At 43.7% G+C, this 13,190-nt stretch overlaps 1 protein-coding gene across 2 annotated transcripts in view; it reads right to left on the reverse strand.

Annotated features, from left to right (window-relative positions):
• Positions 1-13,190, reverse strand: part of larp4b (La ribonucleoprotein 4B) — a 190,830-nt gene that overhangs the window by 65,121 nt on the left and 112,519 nt on the right. For both annotated transcript variants that reach the window (XM_072508268.1, XM_072508269.1), the window contains exons 11-13: positions 10,302-10,411; positions 3,977-4,228; positions 3,491-3,536 (exon numbers count right to left, since the gene is read on the reverse strand). In XM_072508268.1, coding sequence (XP_072364369.1) covers positions 3,491-3,536; positions 3,977-4,228; positions 10,302-10,411 — 408 coding nt within the window. The remainder of the gene's footprint in view (positions 1-3,490; positions 3,537-3,976; positions 4,229-10,301; positions 10,412-13,190) is intronic.

The following is a 13,190-nucleotide window of genomic DNA, read 5'->3' on the forward strand; positions in this document are numbered from 1 at the left end:
GAGGAAAGGCTGAGGGATTTGAGGCTGTTTTCGTTAGAGAGAAGAAGGTTAAGAGGTGACTTAATTGAGGCATACAAGATGATCAGAGGATTGGATAGGGTGGACAGTGAGAGCCTTCTTCCTCGGATGGTGATGTCTAGCACGAGGGGACAAGGCTTTAAATTGAGTGGAGATATAGGACAGATGTCAGAGGTAGGTTCTTTACTCAGAGAGTAGTAAGGGCGTGGAATTCCCTGCCTGCAACAGTAGTGGACTCGCTAACACTAAGGGCATTCAAATGGTCATTGGATAGACATATGGACGATAAGGGAATAGTGTAGATGGGCTTTAGAGTGGTTTCACAGGTCGGCGCAACATCGAGCGCCTGTACTGCGCTGTAATGTTCTATGTTTTAGAGAGCCCAAAGATATTTTCATAAGCAAGGGTGCAAAGGATATAAATGTGTTCGAAAAAGCCCAGAGATGGTTTACTAGACTAATACTTGGAAAGACCAAGGGCTGGTTTAGCACACTGGGGCTAAATCGCTGGCTTTTAAAGCAGACCCAGACAGGCCAGCAGCACAGTTCAATTCCCGTACCAGCCTCCCCGAACAGGCGCCGGAATGTGGCGACTAGGGGCTTTTCACAGTAACTTGATTTGAACCCTACTTGTGACAATAAGCGATTTTCATTGTCTGATGAGGACAGGGTGGACAGGCGATAATAATAATAATCTTTATTATTGTCACAAGTAGGTTTACATTAATACTGCAATCAAGTAACTGTGAAAATCCCCTAGTCGCCACCTCTGGCACCTGTTCGGGTAGAGGGAGAATTCAGAACGTCCAATTAACCCAACAGCACGTCTTTTGGGACGAAACTGGAGCACCCGGAGGAAACCCACGCAGACACGGGGAAACATGCAGACTCTGCACAGTGACACAAGCAGGAATCGAAAGTGGGACCCTGGCGCTGTAAAGCAACAGTGCGAACTACTGTGCTACCATGACGCCCTTGTCGGCTAGGGCAGAGATGGGAATTTCTTTGAGGATCATGATCTTAACAGAGCCGGAGCAGGTTTGAGGGGCTGAGTGACCGAATTCATGTTTGTAGTCTGGGGGCGGTAGGGTGGCACAGTGGTTAGCACTACTGCATCACGGCACCGAGGACCTGGGATTGATCCCGGCCCCAGGTCACTATCCGTGTGGAGTTTGCACATTCTCCCCGAGTCTACGTGGGTCTCACCCCCACACCCAAAGATGTGCAGGGTGGGTGGATTGGCCACGCTAAATTGCCACTTATTTGGGGAAAAAAGAATTGGGTACTCTAAATTTATTTTTTAGAAATGTTTGTAGTCCGGGGTCATTACTACCCAGGAGTTAGATGTGGTTTTAATTCTTCTAACTTTTCCGATAAGAAAGTCAGAACCATCCAAAGTCTCCAATTTAAATCAGATTATTGGATGGCTCCCAATGTAATTATCCATTGGGAGTCTGTAATTGTACAGTCCTTGCAAGAGAGCATCTGGGGCTTTGGGGGGGGGGGTGGTTGTTTAGTGCAATAACAGCAAAGAACATTACTACTGCGAAGTCCACATCAATACATTTACATAAAGATTGTGCTGAGTAGAACAGTGCTCCCTTACTTTGGTTTTACGTGGGTGGGACCTGTGATGCAGAAAAGCATCCCAATGCATTGCATTTAAAACTGTAATTAGGCAAAAATGAATGAGTGCCAAAATGTACATGTTAAAAGGGGTGACTGGAAATTTAGGCAAGGGGTAGATTTTAACATGGATCCAAAATGCACGCTAGTTCGCAATATTGCTCCACAGCGCCAGGGACCCAGGTTCGATTCCCGGCTTGGGTCACTGTCTGTGCGGAGTCTGCATGTTCTCCCCGTGTCTGCGTGGGTTTCCTCCAGGTGCTCCTGTTTCCTTCCACAAGTCCCGAAAGACGTGCTTGTTAGGTGAATTGGACATTCTGAATTCTCCCTCAGTGTCCCTGAACAGGCGCCGTAGTGTGGCGACAAGGATATTTTCACAGTAACTTCATTGCAGTGTTAATGTAAGCCTACTTGTAACACTAATAAAGATTATTATTAAAAGGATGCGAGATTGACTGCAAATCCCAGAATGCAGGGCCAAAACAGATTAAAGACACTGCTATCAAACGTGGGACAGGGAGAAGTAAACAAGAAATTATTGTAAAACAGTTGAAAGGGCAGCACGGTAGCATTGTGGATAGCACAATTGCTTCACAGCTCCAGGGTCCCAGGTTCGATTCCGGCTTGGGTCACTGTCTGTACAGAGTCTGCACATCCTCCCCATGTGCGCGTGGGTTTCCTCCAGGCGCTCCGGTTTCCTCCCACAGTCCAAAAGATGTGCAGGTTAGGTGGATTGGCCATGATAAATTGCCCTTAGTGTTGGGTGGGGTTACTGGGTTATGGGGATAGGGTGCAGGTGTGGACTTGGGTAGGGTGCTCTTTCCAAGAGCCGGTGCAGACTCGATGGGCCGAATGGCCTCCTTCGGCACTGTAAAACAAAATATCTATGAAAGAACCACTTACTTTTCTCGGAAGTGAATTGAACGTCTGGGTATGATAACGACGTTACAAATTGCACTGGACAAATAAATCCAAGTTAGGAATTGAAATCCTAGCATAGTAACTGATGAATGTTTAATTTTTAAAAAAATGTTTTAAATTCAACGTACCCAATTCATTTTGTTTTCCAATTTAACATGCCAATCCACCTACCCTGTACATCTTTGGGTTGTGGGGTAAGCCACGCAGGCAAGGGGAGGATGTGCAAAATCCACATGGACAGTGACCGGGGCCGAGATCGAACCCAGGTCCTCGGTGCGATGAGGCAGCACTGCTAACCACTGCCGCCCAAGAATGCATAATTTATGGTGCTGGGAGGAAACCTGACCAAGCCGGGAATCGAACTTGGGACCCTGGCGCTGTGAAGCAACTGTGAAGTACAGTGCTAACCACTGTACTACCGTGCTCTCTGAAGAGGTCTGGTAAGAATGTCAGGGCAATTAGGAATGGGAAATATACAGTTAATTTTGCCAGATACCAGCAACAAATAAGTTCAATTTCATGACATGTAAATATGGAGGAATCAAATAGTTAAGCTTCTCTGGGCCAAATTTGCAGTCAGGTCAAAACTGTAGGAAGCTTTCGACTCCAAGGAGTGTACATGTTATTTTATTATCCAACATGTTTTAAGATTAACTGCTCAATGCTTATAAATAGTGAAGCTGTTTGGAATCAAGATTGGAAACTGTGGTGCAAACCTTTGCATACCACATGGAGACAAAACTGCATTATGTTCATAAACCACTGGAACTACTTCCACCCCCTCTCAGGTTCAGTCTAAGTTTTGAATGGGATAGTTCAGTTACTCCAGAGCGAAAAGCTCCAACCAGCACCCTTTTACAGTGGCTCCACCATGTTGAACCTCAATGACAGTCAGTATTGAAAACTTCAATATTAAAATTTCATACCATAAATTTGTCTTCCCTTTTCTTTCTGTATCCATATGAATTCTTCCTGGATAAAAAAATAAAATTCCATAAGGACTGATGCAAATCACCATCTCCTACATGTTTTGCACATCTTCTACTCATCAGATCATAAATGGTCAATCTTTAACACGCTTTGTTTAACAGAGGGAGTTAAACAAGTTACTCTTGTTAGATTCCTTGATACATCCCATTGTTCAGGGATTTTAAAATCACAAATTTATTCGGGGAATTTTATACTTACATGGTTTTTGATGGGGGAGGTGTGGGTGAGAGAAAACAGGGATGAAAAGACACACCAAGACAAAATGACAGGAAACCACATGATGACTGACCAGCAGGAAATTCAGATTTTCTTGCTTAGTAATAACTGCATTTTACTTAACTGAACATCTAAAGGTGCCTGACTGAAACATGAAACAAATAAATTCCCGCTGTTACTTTCTTATTTTGGCTATTCAGACTCACCTTCCTCGGCCCATGCTGGGTGATGAATCAGCATTGATCTGCTCTGACCTTCCAATCCCAAAATCTCTTTTATTATAACCTGCATTGCTATGGATCCGTGTCCTGTTGGGTCCAGCTGGTCGCATCTGAGGACTTCGAACACCATTCAACAGACGATCGGTAGAAAAATTAAATATCGTTGGGCTCTCTAAAAGTCCTGGTCCACGATCTGTATTCGGCAATGTGGGGCGTAGATGAGATTTGCTGTGGTTCCTATGAGAAATACAAATTAATTATGCAGATCTAGAGAAAGGCTAATTATTTAAATACTACAGGCAGGGACAACACCACCAGTTACAGGAAGGTTTAACATTTCTGAAAACAAAATTCAAATCCATAGGATATAGTACTTTGTTGCCATGGTAATTTTGGAAATGCTACAAAGGACTGGTAGGCAGTGCAAAATTGAAGGATCAAGAGGATTTCCTAAAAAAAACATAATGACAGGTGAGTATGAGATGCTGCCGCCAGATTAATGTGCTTCCTATAAAAAGTCTGTTCCGAGCATGTTTGGTTATTACTCACACTGAGGATTCAGAGCAACTCTCTTTTACATGAATTAATGCTTGCAGCAGGATGGAACAACCCACTGCCATAACAGAGTCAACTCATCTTCATTAAACATCCATGGGATTACAGCCAGTTAAAGGCTCCACTGAAAGCTGCACAATTGCCTAGCAATTTAACACCTTTACTGCAGAGCAAATTTTTTTTTTTTTTTTTTTTTAAATCACTCCCTTCAATTTAATTTAAATTTTATGCAACCTTCTAACCTAACAAGACAGGTTCTGGTTATCCCTCAGATATCAGAATGCACAACTCTGTACCGATTTTGTAGTATGGGTGTACATCACGGACTAGAGTGGTTCAAGGTGGCCGTTCTCAAAAGCAATTAGGGTTGGCAACAAATTCTGGCCACATCCCATGGAAGAATTACACTGAATTATTGCAAATCATTACTTTTGATCACTAAACGATTACTAACATTCTTGTAAATCCTGCAAAATTGCACGATTAAACTTCCCTTTGAACACCACATACAGATGTTAAGCTGTATTAAAGTAGGTAGTTTAAAAAAAAAAAAAATTGTTTCAGCTAGTGCAGACTTGGGATGCTCAATGAGGTGCAGCTGGTTTTCAAAATATGCACTGAAGGAAGAGAATCAATCGAGGGCATCTCCAGAAATCAAATGGCAGGTCCGACTTGTTGCAGACCTGATGCAAGTCCCATTATTCCACTTGTTCCCTGAGGGAGCTCATGCAGTAAATGTTGGAAGGAGATGCATTTATTTCATTTCAGAATATGTGCAGCTTAATTACGTTCCTTCTCAAATTACAGAACCTCACTATTGACTGCCCTGCCATCCAAGCTATACGATACTATTAGGTGGCATCTGTAGCTTTGTGGTGGTGGTTTTGAGGGGGGGGGGGGGGGGGGGGGGGGGTTGCCTTCGAGAAAGTTGCTGCCTTCCAAACCGCTGCAGTCCGTGCGTTAAAAAGACACTCACAGTGCACATGTTCAAATGTTTGATGTTTTGAAAGTTGCAAAGTGCTTCAAGGAGTCCCCCCACCCCCAGATTACAAATTTCATTCAATAAACCCTCCTCATTCCTGCATTTTGCTAATGTTTGCTCCAAGTGATTAACTCCATGCCGAAGCAACCGAGTTCCTTACCCTGCTAATACTTACTGGAATGAAACTCGAAGTCAGCAGTCCAAGATTCTGTGAAATCATTGGATGCTCATCATGGAATCCCTAGTGTGGAAGGAGGCCATTCAGCCCATTGAGTCTGCACTGATCCTTCAAAGCAGCACCCAACCTAGACCTAATCTCCACCCCACCCAATCTTTGGACACTTAGGAGCAATTTGTCATTTTTGAAGTCAAAGCAATGAATTAATAACATAAATAAGATGAATATGATCAGAATATGAATTTGTAATATCATGACATGGTTAACAAACCTCCATGTTTGAGATATTTTTATGCCAAGCTGCTCCTACTACCGGTCATGTCTTCAATCACCAAAACAACATTAAGTCAGTGTCTTTATGTTGTCCAGATACACCAAGTAAAGACAACAATAAAACTATACTTGGAAGTTTTACTCCACAGAAGTAGACAAGAAATTGAACATTCACACACACAACTGTACAGAATATCTAAATGACATTCTGCACAGTAGTGTGCGTGTGAATGTTCAAATAGGGGTTGGTTTAGCACAGGGCTAAATAGCTGGCTTTTAAAGCAGACCAAGGCAGGCCAGCAGCACGGTTCAATTCCCGTAACAGCCTCCTCGAACAGGCGCCGGAATGTGGCGACTAGGGGCTTTTCACAGTAACTTCATTTGAAGCCTACTTGTGACAATAAGCGATTTTCATTTCATTCATGAAAACTCGAGTCATGATAGCCCATAAAGGGACACAGATCTTTCCTGTTGCACAGAAAATAATTCCACTTGAAACTAAAAACAAGGAATTAACATAGGAAACAGAAAGGCAAAACTGAGGTTTTGAATAAAAATAAAAATCTACAGCATTGACTTGGATGTCAAAAACTCTTGTCAACACAAATGGCAGCCGAGCAATGGGAATTGGGCAATGGTGGTTAGCACTGCTGCCTCACGACGCCAGTGAATTATCCCTTCGCGTCCAAAAGGTTAGGCGGGGTTATGGGGATACGGCAGGGTACTCTTTCCGGAGGGCCGTGCAGACTCGATGGGCCGAATGGCCTCCTGTGCACTGTAGGGGTTCTATGAAATGAAATAGCAAGAAAGCCTTGCAGAATGCTTTACATTGTTAGCCATTTTGGAAAACATTAAAATATATATATATATATGTTTATTGAAACGGTTTCCTATTAATCAAAACAACCCAAACCCAAAAAACCCAACCCAATCAACAGAGAAACAAAAAGGCAAAACACACAACACCTAATTAACTTGAACAAAAACTAAACTAAGCCCCCTAACAGCTGACAGTGACTAACTTCTTAAAAAAAGGAAATGAATGATTGCCATTTCAGATAGAACCTCTCCACCGTCTCCTGGTGTACTTGACCTTCTCCAAATGCAGCAAAAGGAGCGGAGGTCACAAACCCACCGCAAAATCTTAATATTGGCTGCCTTATAGTGAAACAAAAAATTGGGGAGGGCCAAGCACCGCACCCCCCCCCTTCCCTTGTCTCTTTGCAGCAGAACGCCACAGATTCAGGGAGCCTTATCCACCCATATAAAGGAGGACATCAATTTATTGACCCTAGCAAACAAAGGATTTGGGCAGGACATTTATGGGGAGACACTGGAAGAGAAATAAAAATCTTGGGAGTGCATTCATTTTAATAGGCTGAACCCACCCGCCATGGATAGGGGGAGGTTGTCCCACCTCTGCATGTCTGTTTTAACACTGCCAACCAAACTAGTGTCATTTTATTAATGAAGCGAGGCCCAGTTGTGGGCCACCCAGACGACGAAAGCTCATCTTGGCCAGGTGAAAAGGTAGCATCCTCAGTTGGGCTCTCCTCCCAAGAGGGTTGACCAGGAAACATTCACTATTATCCAAGTTCAACTTGTATCCAGAAAAGGAGCCAAAATTTTTAAGCAGCTTCATTATATCAGTACTGGAGTGAGTACTGGGTCCATAAAATAGAGCAAAACGTCATCAACATAAAGGGCACATCAGGTGTGCGACCCCTCCCCGATTTATCCCCCTCCACATTTTAAAAAAAATATTTTTATTAAAGGCACATATAATTTTAGCAAGAGTTTTCAAGAGGAACAAACAACAGAACAAATAATACCCACCCAATCGTCAACCAAACCCAGCCATCATGGCTCACATACACAGTTCCCCAGGCCCCCTTCCACACTAATTGTTTCCCACCTCAACCCCCCCCCCCCCCATTTTATATCTGCTGACAGCATAATTTTCCCCAAAGTAGTCGATAAACGGCTGCCACCTCCGGGCGAACCCTAACATCGATCACCTCTGGGCGAACTTGATCTTCTCAAGCCTGAGAAACCTGGTATTCCCCTCCAATTAAGAGAGGACCTCAGTGCTATAACAAGCAGCTCCACCACGGGGAACAATGGAAAGTCCTGCCTTCAGCCCCTGTTCAACGGAAAATAACCAGAGTTCAGGGCATTCAAAAGATCACTTGCAGTGGGGGGGCCTTTTACAATAGCCGAATCCAAGAATCTTAGAGACACTCCCACTCCATGTCAAATGCCTTTTCAGCAGCCAGAGAAACAATCACCTCCGCTCAGGCACAGAGGTGAGGAAAATACATAATTTAACAGACGATGTATATTGGCCAACAATGGTCGACTCTCCACAAAGCCTGTCTGATCCTTCGAGATTATATGTGGGTGGTAGGGCTCCAGTCAAAGCTGCAACACCTTGGCAAGTAACTTGACATCCACATTCAACAGAGACATAGATGTACAAACCACACTGTTGGGTCTTTGTCCCCTCAAGAGTCAAAGAGATAGAGACCTGCGTGAGGATAGAGGGCAACGATCGCCAGGATCAACATTCCCACCAACAGAACCAAAAACTCAATTACATCACGCCGAAATTGTTTTTAATGAAACAGTCTGCCTATCCCAGTGTGTCGAAGAAATAGTCTTTTCCTAAGAGGGAGGTGTTTGCGATCCAGGCACGGGGGCAAGAGAGGACACTGAGGGAGTTACCATTTAAAGTTGGGGGGGGGGGGGGGGGGGGGGGAGTTTTAGGTACCTAGGGATTCAAGTGGCAAGGGACTGGGGTCAGCTCCATTAGTTAAATTTGGGCAGGTTGAGCAAATGAAAGGGGACTTCCACAGGTGGGACATGCTCCTGCTGTCATTGGTGGGAAGGGTAGACTGTGAAGATGACAGTCCTCCCGAGATTGCTATTTGTGTTTCAATGTCTTCCAATTTTTTATCTCCACGGCATTTTTCAGGAAGATGAACGCGGTGATCTCGGTTTTGTATGGGCTGGTAAGGCCCCGAGGGTGAAGGAGGTCCTTCTGGAACGGGGGCGCGGGGTGGGGGCTTGGCCCTTCCGAATTTTGATTAATTATTACTGGGCGGCGAATATATCGATGGTTAGGAAGTGGGGAAGGGGTCATGGGTGGGAGTGAGTGGAGGTGGCGTCCTGTAAGAGTACGAGTTTGGAGGCTTTATTAACGGCACCTCTGCCATTCTCGCCGCCTCGGTACTCCACAAACCCAGTGGTTGTGGCAGCCCTGAGGGTGTGAGGGAAATGGAGGCAGCACATGAGACTGGAGGGGGCATCGGTGTGGTCACCGATGTAAATTCTATGATCTATGATAAATGCTCCTCGCATTGTGACAGAGCTTTCTGGCTTGTTTTTCTGACATTTATAGCCCTTTTAAAATTATGACAATGTGGCCCTTTTGATTTTTTTTTTTGGTTTCTCTGCCTTCCACTTTTCCCTTTACTGCTTTTTGTTTCTGTCCTCACCGTACGTCCCTCCGAGTTCATGCATCGCTTCCCATCCTCCTGCCATATTAGTTTAAACCCTCCCCAACAGCGCTGCAAAAACTCCCCCCTCGGACATTGGTTCCGGTCCTCAGTGGGCATTGGGCCTCTCATCCCATTTAGCAGCCCCACAATTCAAATATTTTGCCTTCTCGACCTATTCTCTACGTCACTCATCTAGGCCTTCAACAATTTATTCACTTCAACTACCGAAGACAGCTCCGATTCCAGTGAAGCAATCAAATCACCGTGGCCCGAGAGGGCCACTTCCATATCTTAAATTGTGGCTCCCTGGGCTTCCAAGCTCGGATTAGTTTTCCCCAGAACCGCTCAAGTGGGGACCAAGGCCTCTTCAATTGATTTCCTGCAGTCTTCCAACACAATTCTTCAATGCTTTTAAATTCCTTTGCCATGGTACGAGAAAACACCTTGGCCATTAGTAGAGTGGTTGGAGCACGAGACTGACTGACTCCACCATTTTTTCTGCCAATATGTTCTGAGAAGCCTCAGGCTCCATCGATGAACTTGTGCTCTCAACCTTCTTTTCCCTGACCTTTATGGGCATTTCAGTCAGACAAGATCTTTAGCACAATAATTATGTGGGTTTTCAAGAGTAAACAATCTGTGGTACAAAGAAAATGGGCAAAAGGTACAGTATTCATTTGCCTTCCTCAATTCTTCACTCCTTGGAAGGCAGTCGGAAACAAAAGCCAATCCTTCAACAATATTTGTAATTAATAAAAAGGTAAGCAAATCTAGAGTCTGCTTTTTTAAAAAAAAAAAATCAACTTTAAAAAGAGATCTTACCTGTTTCTAGGATTATACTGTCTGAGTGAGGTCAATGGGGCGGTAGCAGATTTGAAGTTTGGAGCTGCAGTAAATCCATTTATGAAACCAGCATTTGGGAATGGAGATACCTAAAAAAGAAATTGAAGTTAGGTTCTATACAAGTGTGAATCCATAAAAATGTCAGCTCAAGTGTTGAAAATGAAAATTTCAGTGTAATGTTGATTCTACAATTGTGAAATACAGAAGGAATGTTCCATAATTACACAAAACTACTGCACAGATTTTTCCATTTTAACAAAGCATCAAAAGTGGAATCTGAATCAAGGTGGGTCATTCCAACCAAGCAGATTTACAAGTCATTCCATTACGGAAATAATGACGTTACTATTCTTAATGTTCAAAAGCATGGATTCATAATTTTGCAGTCAGGAAAGCATGGTTGCACTTTTAATAGGCCACTTCTTAGCTTCATCTAAAACAGAAGCCAAAAAGACAAATTAAAGTGGTTTTGATAATATAGGGCGGAATAAATAGCTGAGCAATCTAGTGAATAGCTCTACTTTGATTTTCAAAAAGATTTGAGCCTGACACTAAGTGTTGAATAAATGAGTTACCTTGCTAGCCTAATATAAAAAATGGTTATCAACAAAGTTGTGATTTGCAGTAGTATTCCACAAGAACATACTCTGCATGCTGTTTAGACCATTACTATAACAAATTACCTTAAAAACAAAATTGCATGCTTTAAAGATATTGCAATAAACATGGGCAATCTTAATATACATATAGATTGGATGAATCAGATTGGCAAAAGGTAACATGGAAGATGAGTTTATTGATTGCTTCCATGCCATTCTAGACCTGATAAAATGCTGAGGCATGGTCAATGAGTGAGCGCATAGTGAAGGAGCTCCCAGGTAGCAGTGATCTTAACAGTGATTGAGGAGGGCAAGAGAGTCTTAGACTAGTGTTTTTACCTTAAACACAGGCAATTGCAGGAGTATGAAGATAGAACTGGTTAAAGTGAACAGGGAAATTAGTTTAAAGGGTAAGACAGTAGAGTAGCAGTGGCAGACACTTAAGATCATGCATAACTCAGTAATGAGAACGGTGTACCTCCCATGGCTACCGATATTTGTGTGTATCAAATTGGAAAAAGACGTCCAATTCTGCAAAGATCCATCAGTAAGTCAGATGATTCGATGGAATTTAAAAACCAAAAGAATGATTAAAAAGAGGATGAAGAAATTACAGGGTGAGAGAAAGCTAGCTACAAATAGAACATACATAATATAAAGACATTTATGAAAAGTATGACTATGTAAAGTATTTAAATAGGAAGGGTGTAACTAAATGGAGCGTTGGAATCAATGAGCAATAATGAATTGGCGGAAGCTTTGAACAGTAATGCCTTTACTGTAGAAAGCAAATCTGTCCCAGAAGAAAGAGCAAATCAAGTGGTGAAATGGATAAAGGGTCTTAAAACAAATACAACCACCAGGGAAAGGGTACCGAAATACTTATATCATACTAAAGGCCAACAAGTCACTTCAACCCGACAGTCTGCATCCTGGGGTCTAAAAGAAGTGGATGTTGAGATAGTAGATACATTGGCTGTAATCTTCAAAAATTCCCTTGATTCTAGAATGGTCCCATCAGAATAGTGAATACAAACTCTTCTATCCAAGGAGACTGACAGAAAGCAGGCAACTACAGGCCAGTTAACCCAAGAGCTGTCATAGGGAAAATGCTATAATCTATTAAGTTGGTTATAGCAGTACAGAGCTTCCCGGTGGAGCTGGCCTCCACATTGCTGGAGGAGGTGCTGACGACAGGGGGACTGGAGAAGGGGGTAGTGTCGGCGGTTTACGGAGCTATTTTGGAAGAGGCGAAGGCACCATTGGAAGGGATTAAAGCAAAGTGGGAGGAAGAGTTGTGAGAGGGTATGAAGGAGGGGTTCTGGTGTGAGGTGCTCCGGAGAGTGAACACCTCCACCTCGTGCGCGAGGAGGAGCAGATTCTTTGAAGGGGTAGAAGATGTGTGAGAACGTTGCGGGGGGGGGGGGGGGGGCATTGAAAAATGAAAATCGCTTATTGTCACAAGTAGGCTTCAAATGAAGTTACTGTGAAAAGCCCCGAGTCGCCACATTCTGGCGCCTGTTCGGGGAGGCTGATACGGGAATTGAACCATGCTGCTGGCCTGCCTTCAAAGCCAGCGAATTAGCCCTGTGCTAAACAGCCCCTTTTAGAGTAATCTCGGAAGTGGTGCACGTGAAACTGGACCCGGGTCCCCAGGAGGCCATATTCGGGGTGTCGGACCAGCCAGGGTTGGAAACGGGTGCGGAGGCAGATGTTGTAGCCTTCGCCTCGTTGATCGCCGGAAGGTGGATCCTGATGGGATGGAGGAACCTCTCCACCCTGTGCCCTGGCGTGGCGGGGGGACCTGTTGGAATTCTTGACTCTTGAGAAGGTTAAGTTTGAACTGAGGGGAAGGATGGAGGGGTTCTACAATTCATGGGCATTATTCATTCTGCACTTGCACTTTCAAGAACTGGTTAACATTGAACATTACCTTGGGGGGGGGGGGGGGGGGGGGGAAAGAGAGAGAGATCGGACGACTGTGTGTGTTAATGGTGACTATGGGTGATTCCCGATTCATTTTGTCACTTGTACATGTTAACATGCGGGCTAATGTTTGGGGTTTGGTGGGAGGATGGGATCGCCGTTATTGATATGGGGATTGCCATTATATTCGTTACTGATTATTGTTTATTGTTGGTGGGTGCAAATTTGGGAGAAAATGTGAAAAAGGAGAATAAAAGTATTTTATAAAGAAAGTTGTTATAGCAGACGTTTCTCCTCGTGGGAGAGACAAGAACTAGGGGAGAGTATAGGCATAAATGGAATT

Source organism: Scyliorhinus torazame, chromosome 6 (genome assembly GCF_047496885.1).
Source record: "Scyliorhinus torazame isolate Kashiwa2021f chromosome 6, sScyTor2.1, whole genome shotgun sequence".
Lineage (NCBI taxonomy): Eukaryota > Metazoa > Chordata > Chondrichthyes > Carcharhiniformes > Scyliorhinidae > Scyliorhinus > Scyliorhinus torazame.